Source organism: Penaeus chinensis, chromosome 4 (assembly GCF_019202785.1).
Source record: "Penaeus chinensis breed Huanghai No. 1 chromosome 4, ASM1920278v2, whole genome shotgun sequence".
Taxonomy (NCBI): Eukaryota; Metazoa; Arthropoda; class Malacostraca; order Decapoda; family Penaeidae; genus Penaeus; species Penaeus chinensis.
The window spans coordinates 29,652,407-29,662,406 of record NC_061822.1 but is presented as its reverse complement, the minus strand read 5'-3'; the positions used below and the strand labels follow the sequence as shown (position 1 = coordinate 29,662,406).

The following is a 10,000-nucleotide window of genomic DNA, read 5'->3' as shown; positions in this document are numbered from 1 at the left end:
AGAGAGAGAGAGAGAGAGAGAAACAGTGAGACAGAAAGACATAGACAGAAACAAACAAAAGACAGGCACAGAGACAGACAGAGAAACAGCAAAAAAGAGAGGCAGACAGACATATAACGAGAGAGAGAGAGAGAGAGAGAGAGAGAGAGAGAGAGAGAGAGAGAGAGAGAGAGAGAGAGAGAGAGAGAGATCCTACACATTCTTGTATTTCTTAGAGGAAGAAATACAAGAATACCTCAAGTAGTATGAAGTCAGGATCCCCGGCATCGAGCATACCCGGGAACATGATCAAAGACCCCAGTCTTTACCCTATCGTTGCCATACATGATACTGAATACCAAACAGGTGACTGATCACCATACAAACTAGAGTTCGAGCCTTTTGATGGAACGTCGACCAAGCCATTTATACCTAACTCTTTGGAGCAACGACATGTATCCTTCCTTTAGAAAAGACATGGCTACATTAGGGAATTAAAGTCTAAAGGTTTATATGTGGAAGAGGGTCATTGGTTGCAGATAAACGTTACGCACAATAAACGTCGTCTTCAGCGTAGAAAGTCGACGAAATGGAAAAGTGATTTCTGTTTGTCGGTTTGTCAGAATTGTTGTTTTCTTTTTTTTGGTATGAAGAAACCACGTTTAAATGATTACATGAAGATTATTGTACTGTATAATAATGATGATGATACTACTATCATTACTACTTCTACTTCTATTTTTGCTACAAGTAATGACGTTGAAGATGATGATAACGAAAAGAGTTATGATATTAATAATAATGATAACGACAATAATAATGAGGATCATGACAATAATAATGATAACAATACAAATTATATTAATAATAGTAAAAATAATAATGATAATAACAACAATAAGATAATAACAATAATGAGAGTAATAATAATGTTAATGATTATAAGATTATATCATCATTAACATTAACCTCGTCATTATCATCACCCTTTTTTATTGCTGTTGTTGTTGTCGTTGTTATTACAACACTATTGATAATAGTAATGATAATAATGACCATCATGAGCATTATGATATTATGATTACCATCAATATTACTATTATCATTATTATTATTTTTTTTTATTATCGTTATCATCATTTTCAATATCATTATCATTATTATTATCATTATTGTTATTATTATTATTTATTTTATTACTAATATTATTTTCATTATCATTATTATCATTATCATTGTTATTATTACTGTTATTATCATCATCATCATAATTACCATTTTCATTTTCATTAGCAACATATCACAGCACATAATGATAATAACAATGACTGATAATAACAATGAAGATACTAATGATACTAATGATGATAAAGATAATTTTATGCCCCCCCCCCCCCTCTCTCTCTCTCACCTCTCTTTTCTTTTTTCTCTCTCTTTCTCTCCCTGGTTCTGTCTCTCTGTCTCTGTCTCTCTCTCTCTATTTCTTTCTCTCTCTCTCTCTCTCTCTCTCTCTCTCTCTTTCTCTCTCTCTATTTCTCCCATGCTTCCCCCCTTCTCTCACTGTATTTGTTTTCAGTCTCCATGTATGCTATTGTTCAATTGTTTTGTGCTATTGTTTTGGAGTACCTTTTTCCATCAACACTATACATTTTTTCTTTTGCCATTCACACGACAATTCTTTGCAACAATTTACTGACATATAGAGTCTATTGTGTTTCAAATGACTGTATCATTCCATACATTCGTCAATCAATTTACTTAGTTCATATCTATATCTCTCTCTCTATATATATATATTCATATATCTATCTATATACAGACACAGATACACAATTTCATATATGAGTGAGGGTGTGTGTGTGTGTGTGTGTGTGTGTGTGTGTGTGTGTGTGTGTGTGTGTGTGTGTGTGTGTGCAGGCAGGCAGACAAACATAAGAGTAGAAACACAGACAAACAGATATTATGTATATACAGACAAACAGATATTATGTATATTCATGTTCCAGGACTTTTAGTGAAACTCGTTTTATGGCAAATGTTTTAATACTGTCAAATATTATACAATGCATAGATATACATATCAACAATACAAAGATAATGTTAATACATAACGTTTAAATCATGTTATCTTATAGCACTTCACTTGCTCCCTGTGTAAAACGATGGCCATGACAAGCGAATGATATAAACATTCAAGTCTTAAAACCTATTAAATGCAAGATAGAAGATATATGGCAAAGGAATTCATTGTAATTAAAACCTATTTTCTCGATCTAGAAAACGAAGATCTAGACCTCGATCGAAATGTACTTCTAGAGTTACTTCTGGTGATTTCGTCATTTGACCCAATTCCTGTGTTTACTTGTGCCAGGGCTGAGAGAGCCTCCAGTTCCAGATCAGTTAAAGGTTCACTGGAGTCCTTCGTCGAACTTCTGGATACATTCGAGGTAGAGGAAAATCTCGAGGATCCATTACTTTGAGAAAACGAAGAGGAACTTTCAACTTTTTCACCGTCTGTATTTGTTGAAACGCTCGACTTGATGCTCGTCCCAACAACCCGGAGTTTTAAGCCTGAGGGAATATCTGTGATCTGTGATGGTTCTGAATTTCCTGTAGAAGATTCTGTTTTAGATGAGCTTGCTGACTGGGTGTTGAATGAAGATGAGAATGAAGAGAATGAATTAGATGTTCTTTCCTGAGAGCTGGCGTTTTCATCTTCAGCCTGCACGCCGCTATCAGAAACGGGGGTAACTCTTGTGATAACCCGTCTGCGGGAATTACCTGAATTCCTGAATCTCGTACTACCTCTTCTTCCGTTGTTCAAAGATGTGGAAATTGTTGTTGAATCTTCAGAGTCAGAATTGTCTCTTTCCTGATTTTCGATCCTCTTACGGACAACAACTCTTCTGTTGTTTGTTTTGAGTCTTCGAAGGGGAGTAGCAGTCGTTGTGATGGGCTGAGGAGGCACTGTGGTTGTAATGCTGTTGGACACCCTGGAGCTACCTCTGCTGCGGCTTTCAAAAGATATGGAGGAGCTACGAACACTTGACTGTTGGTTAGTGGATACTTTGTCTTGGCTCTTTTTGTTGTTATTGGGAGTGAACTTTACAGAGAGTAACCTAGCATTACCGGCACCTGGATTAAAATTTTGTAATGCTGCTAGTGCCCTTTGAGTTTTTGCATCACTTTGTGAATCCTGAGTAGCCTCTTGTGAGTTTGGTGCTACTGTTGTTGTGGCAGATTCCTGACTCGTAGTTGGTGCCGCTGGTCCACGACGGCGTGAGGTAAATCTTGTCGAACCACGTGATCCATTGTCATTGCTGGTTGTTTTGGTTGTTGCGGCTTTTTTATTTGGGATGAACTTTACCGACAATAACTGTGAATTTCCAAGCCCAGGGTTAAATCTTGCTAGAGCATCTAATGCCCGAGTGCGTTTCTTTTCTTCCTCTGTTTGGCTGTCAGAAGTTAATGTTGATCCTTGATTGGTAACAGAGCTTGCACGGGATGATCCTCGTGATCTTGAAGATGACCTTGATCCTTGCCTTCCTGATAGCCTACCGGAAGACACTCTTGCATTCTGACTCCTTGTTTGGGCACTGGAGACAGATGATGCTCTAAGTGTTTCCCTGTTGTTAGAAGACTGATTACTATCAGTGTCTGTTGTTTCCTCTTGAGCACTCTCACTTGCCTGGTTATTTGTTTTAGTTCTTCGTGATCCTGGTCTGCCATTAATGATAATCTTCTTCTTAATCACAGTTCTTCCATTTCCTTGTGAATTTTGGTTTCCTTCAGAAACTTCAAACACACGAAGGCCATCAAAAGATTCTTCACTATTTTCTTGAACACTGGCCTCTGATTCTGCAGCAGTTTGAGAATTAGTAACTACATTATTCCTGCTGGTTAAACGTTGACGGCTTGAGGTCCTCCTGAATGAGTTACTTATTAGAGGTGCTGTTGTTGTTATTCTTGGGCCATTCAAAGGAGAAGTTCTGGTATTAAAGGATGGTGTTGTTGGTTTTGATACCTGGGAATTAGTTATGGAAGCATCAGTAGAAGTAGCCTGCTTCACAATAGGTGCTGGTGTGACTTGGTTCCTTATTGTAGGCTTAGTGTTGCGGGCAGAGTTGAAAGAATTACTTGAAAAGAAGTTACCACGGGAACCAAAGGCTCTTGCCTGGTTCCTACGAGAATTGGTGGACACAATCTGTACAGGAGCCTCTGTATTCTCAGTTTCATAATCCTCAAAAGTAGATTCAGTCGTCAGTTCATATTCTGTGTTGACTTCATAATCATAATTTTCTGTAGTAGTTACCAAATCAATTTGCCCAATTTCATCACCTTGAGAAGAGGCTTGGTTTTTCTGTATATCAAGAGAAACGCTTTTTGAAATTTGGTTGTTTTGTACGTGAGATGATCCACGTACTGTAAATGAGTTTGACGATAACTGATTCCTTGATGATCCAGAATTTTGGGTGTTTGTTACTGAACTTGATGTACCTTGGGATAGTGATGATCCATGAAATCTTTGGCCAGTTGCTAATGAATCTACAATGGTACGAGGGGTTGTGGATCTCTGAAAGTTGGTAGAACCACTTGTTGAACCACTAGACCTGAAGGATCCATTTGAAAGCTGGATACTTGAATGTGAACCTGTGTTACTGGCAAGGTTTGAAGATATGCTAGAACTCTGAGCATTTGTTCTAACAGCTCCCTGTGCACCAGACACAGATGCACCACTGGATCCTACTGTTCCCCTAGAATTCTGAGCGCCAAAGGATGAGAAACTAGCAGACGAATCTTTTACAGATTCTGTCTTGCTTACTTCATTGTTTGCAGAGTTCCCGTTGACTGAGGAAGAACGGTGGCGTCCACTTGATGTGCGAAACCTGCGATTTCCCCTTGGAATAGAAGCAGCAGCTGAGCTTTGCCTGAAAGAGGTTTGAGTATTTCCAGAATCCCATACTGATCCCTGCAAGAGGTAGGTGCTAGGCTGGAACTTCTTCTTTCCTCTGCTCCTAGTAACAGGTGAAGATGATCTGGATCCTTGACTACTTGAAATAGCGGAGGAGGACTGAGTACTTTGAACACTAGACAGCTCAGATCCTCTTGCTCTTGATACTGAGGATGCTGTTCCACTTGAAGATGCTGTCCCACGAGCACCTGACGAAGCTGATCCACGAACACCTGAAGAAGCTGACCCACGAACACTTGAAGAAGTTGATCCACGAACACCAGAAGAAGCTGACTCACGAACACCAGAAGCTGACCCACGAACACCTGAAGAAGCTGACCCACGAACACCTGAAGAATCTGACCCACGCACACCTGAAGAAGCTGACCCACGAACACCTGCAGAAGTTGACCCACGAACACCTGATGATGCTGACCCTTGACCTGAAGAAGATCCATGAACTGTTGAAGAACCTGATTCATGGCCTCTTACTAATACTGATCCCTGTGATCCTGCAAGGGACCCCTGAATGCCTGTAGTAAGTAACCCTTGTACTTCAGAAGCTGTAGACTCCCTAATTCCTGAAGATACTGACCCATGCACTCCTGACCCATGAAGTCTAGATGCTTCAGACCCTTGTGATTCAGATTGGTGTTGAGCAGTTGAGCTTGTTAATCCTTGATTTTCTGTAGAACTTCTGAGTTTTGAAGAAGACTTTTCCCCTTCATTGCTTACTAAGAGAGTTGTTACCCGTGATCCTGGGTTCTTGGTTATTGATTGAGTAGCAAGACCAATGTTAGATGAGCCTCTTGATCCAAAAGTTGTAGTTGATACAGCTGCATTAGTAGAACCCTGCACCCCTTGATTAATTTGCGAATTTGCCTCTGATCCTTGTGTATTAGACACAAGTACACCATTAATATGTGTGGTTCCTTGGGTATTGGTTACAGATGTTCCCTGTAAACCTGTTCCACTGAACCCAGAGGTTCCTCTAGATCCTTGTGTGTTAAGTGTAGATCCAGTTGTTCCTGAAGAACCAGTTATTCCTGTAGCTCCTGCTGTTCCCCTAGATCCATGTGTGCTAGAAAGAGATGCTCCACTTATTCTTGAGGAACTAGTAGATCCTAGTGTGCCAGATGTAGATGATCCACTAAATCCTGCAGTTCCCCTGGATCCCTGTACATTAGATGATGTAGTTTGGATAGCTCCATGTGCACCAGAGACGGAAGCTCCTCTGAATCCCACAGTTCCCCTTGATGCCTGGCTGCCAGATGCTGAACCTCCACTGAGGTTTGATGAACTGGTGGATCCTACTGTGCCAGAGACAGATGCTCCCCTAGATCCTTGGGTGTTAGATATGGATGCTCCATTGAAATTTACAGTTCCTCTAGACCCTTGGAAGCTGGTGGATGTCCCTGTAGATCCTTGTGCAGAACTGCTAGATGTAGATGCTCCACTAGAACCTTGGGTGTTAGATATAGATACTCTGTTAAAGCCTCCTGTTTCTTGGGATCCTTGGAGGCTGTTTGCAGCTGTTCCAGAAGATGTTCCTCTGGATCCTTGTACATTTGAGGTAGTTACTCTAATGGCCCCCTGTGCGCCAGAGACTGATGCTCCACTGGATCCTACTGTTCCCCTAGAAGCCTGAGTGCTAGATAATAAACTGGTTGATCCCAGTGTGCCAGATGTTGATGCTCCATTAAACCCTGTAGTTCCTCTAGATCCTTGGATATTAGATCCAGATACTCCACTGAATCCTACAGTTCCTCGAGATCCTTGGAAGTTAGCTGTGGATGTGCCTGATGATCCTTGGGCATTAGCTGCCGAAGTTCTGCTAGATCCCTGTGTAGTTGATACAAATGCTCCACTGGCCCCTGCTGCTCCCCTAGATGCTTGTGTGCCAGAAACAGATACTCCACCCAATTGTGATCCTTGGGTATTAGATGTAGATGCTCCATTGAATCCTGCTGTTCCTTGAGACCCTGTGTTAGATGCAGATACTCCACCAAATCCTGATGAGCTGGTAGATCCCAGTGTGCCAGATGCTGATATCCCACTAAATCCTACAGTTCCTCTAGATCCTTGGGTATTAGACCCAGATACTCCACTGAATCCTACTGTTCCTCGAGATCCTTGGAAGTTAGCTGTGGATGTTCCTGATGATCCTTGGGCATTAGCTGCTGAAGTTCTGCTAGATCCCTGTGTAGTTGATACAAATGCTCCACTGGCCCCTGCTGCTCCCCTAGATGCTTGTGTGCCAGAAACAGATACTCCACCCAATTGTGATCCTTGGGTATTAAATGTAGATGCTCCATTGAATCCTGCTGTTCCTTGAGACCCTGTGTTAGATGCAGATACTCCACCAAATCCTGATGAGCTGGTAGATCCCAGTGTGCCAGATGCTGATATCCCACTAAATCCTACAGTTCCTCTAGATCCTTGGGTATTAGACCCAGATACTCCACTGAACCCTACTGTTCCTCGAGATCCTTGGAAGTTAGCTGTGGATGTTCCTGAGGATCCTTGGGCATTGACTACAGAAGTTCTGCTAGATCCCTGTGTAGTTGATACAAATGCTCCACTGCCTCCTGTTGTTCCCCTAGATACTCCACCCACTTGTAATCCTTGGGTGTTAGATATAGATGCACCACTGAATCCTGCTGTTTCTTGAGACCCTTGGGTATTAGTTGTGGTGGTTCCAGTGGATAGTCCCTGAGATCCTTGTATATTTGATACAGTAGTACTTACAGCTCCCTGTGCACTCAGCACAGATGCTCCACTGACTCCTACTGTTCCCCTTGCTGCCTGGGTGTTAGATGCAGATACTCCACCAAATCCTGATGAGCTGGTAGATCCCAGTGTGCCAGATGTTGATGCCCCACTAAATCCTTCAGTTCCTCTAGATCCTTGGGTATTAGATCCAGATACTCCACTGAATCCTACTGTTCCTCGAGATCCTTGGAAGTTAGCTGTGGATGTTCCTGATGATCCTTGGGCATTAGCTGCCGAAGTTCTGCTAGAATCCTGTGTAGTTGATACAAATGCTCCACTGGCCCCTGCTGCTCCCCTAGATGCTTGTGTGCCAGAAACAGATACTCCATCCAATTGTGATCCTTGGGTATTAGATGTAGATGCTCCATTGAATCCTGCTGTTCCTTGAGACCCTGTGTTAGATGCAGACACTCCACCAAATCCTGATGAGCTGGTAGATCCCAGTGTGCCAGATGCTGATATCCCACTAAATCCTACAGTTCCTCTAGATCCTTGGGTATTAGACCCAGATACTCCACTGAATCCTACTGTTCCTCGAGATCCTTGGAAGTTAGCTGTGGATGTTCCTGATGATCCTTGGGCATTAGCTGCTGAAGTTCTGCTAGATCCCTGTGTAGTTGATACAAATGCTCCACTGGCCCCTGCTGCTCCCCTAGATGCTTGTGTGCCAGAAACAGATACTCCACCCAATTGTGATCCTTGGGTGTTAGATATAGATGCTCCATTGAATCCTGTTGTTCCTTGAGACCCTGTGTTAGATGCAGATACTCCACCAAATCCTGATGAGCTGGTAGATCCCAGAGTGCCAGCAGATGCTCCACTAAATGTTGAAGTCCCCCTAGATCCTTGAGCATTTGTTGCTGATATGCCACTGAATCTCACTGTTCCCCTTTGTCCTTGTGAGTTAGTTGTAGAAGTTCCAATGGATGCTACTCTAGATCCTTGTGTGTTAGATACAGAAGTTCTAATAGATCCCTGTGTGACAGACACAGGTGTACCACTGAACCCTGTGTTTACCCTAGACCCCTGGTTACCAGATACGCTTAAAGATATGGATCCTGCACTAGATCCTTGCCCATTAGAAGACCCATGGAAGCTCGAGGATGAGCTAAAACCAGCTGCATTATTTCTTTGACCGTTTATGGATAAGGACGACCCCCGTAATCCTGAACCTGTAGATCCCTTTGTGAAAGCTAATCCAAATGGAGAATTTGCAAAGTTTCCTGATGCCAATGAAGGGGTTTCAGTAGTAATGTATTCTTCATCATCAGTTTCATAATCCTCAGTTGAGATGTCAATATCACCTAAATCTTGGTCGGCATGAACAACATCTGAACCAGTGTTGCTTAAGGTTTCTCCTTCAACCCTAACTATTCCAGCAGAGAATCCTGGGATTGTGATGGAAGAGGAGAGCCCAGCACTACCTTGCACTGTCTTCAATTGAGGCTGTACCTGAGGTGCAGTAGTTTGTCTCTGTGTAGTGGTAAGTCTAACTGAATTTGCATTTTGTGTTCCCTTTACTGGTATTGGTCTGAAGTTAGGAGATTCGTTTTGTGCATTGTTTGATACAAGACTGGACCCCCGATTATTAGAAGTCACAGAGGTTGATGCAAAATTGCCTGAAGTAGATATACGCCTATTTTCAGTGTTGGAGTGAGAAAATGATGCTGAATTTGACTGCTGTGCTCCTGCATGGCCTTGTGTGGCAGACTCGCTATTCTTTATCGATGATTCATGATCCTTTTCCAAGTTTTGGATTAGTGCATTTTGGCGATTTATGGACACTGTAGAAAGTACTTGTGATCCTGGTGGTATAATAGGTTCAGTGAATTCGGAGTTGACTGATAAGTGAGTGAAATCTCTCGAGTTGCTGGACTGTTCTGTGTTTTCCTTGTGCTCCACATGTGAACTACCAGTGTTTGACGAAACTGTAGCCTGGCTTTGAGCATCACTGGATAGCCTTGTATTAAATGAAGAGGACTGACCACTAGTCAACCTACTTTGGCTGGGACTAATGGATGACCTAGAAAAGCCAGAGGAGCTTGTAGGTTGGGAAGCAGGTACGACTGAAGCTCCAATGTTCAGATTTGAATTAATATGCACCGGTGTAATCGAATCTTCCACAAGCAGAGCATTGTTGGAGGAATGATGGTTGGAAGACGACGTAAAACTACTGTCTTCTGCAGACGAAGGGCTTTGGGACCCAGACGAGGAGGAAGACGAGCTAAATCTATGGTTAGCCCCAGTCTCAACGGGTTTCTTCTTCAATGGGCGTTGTCCTATTGCCTTGTTCAAGTC

General features: G+C 42.2%; 1 protein-coding gene across 1 annotated transcript in view; it reads right to left on the bottom strand.

The window, feature by feature from the left end:
- Positions 1 to 2,003: 2,003 nt before the first annotated feature.
- The window catches only part of LOC125025269 (mucin-19-like), a 79,113-nt gene continuing 71,116 nt past the window's right edge, over positions 2,004 to 10,000 (bottom strand). The window contains exon 4 of the mRNA XM_047613242.1: positions 2,004 to 10,000. This exon is cut by the window's right edge and continues 97 nt beyond it. Coding sequence (XP_047469198.1) covers positions 2,240 to 10,000 — 7,761 coding nt within the window. The 3' untranslated portion in view covers positions 2,004 to 2,239.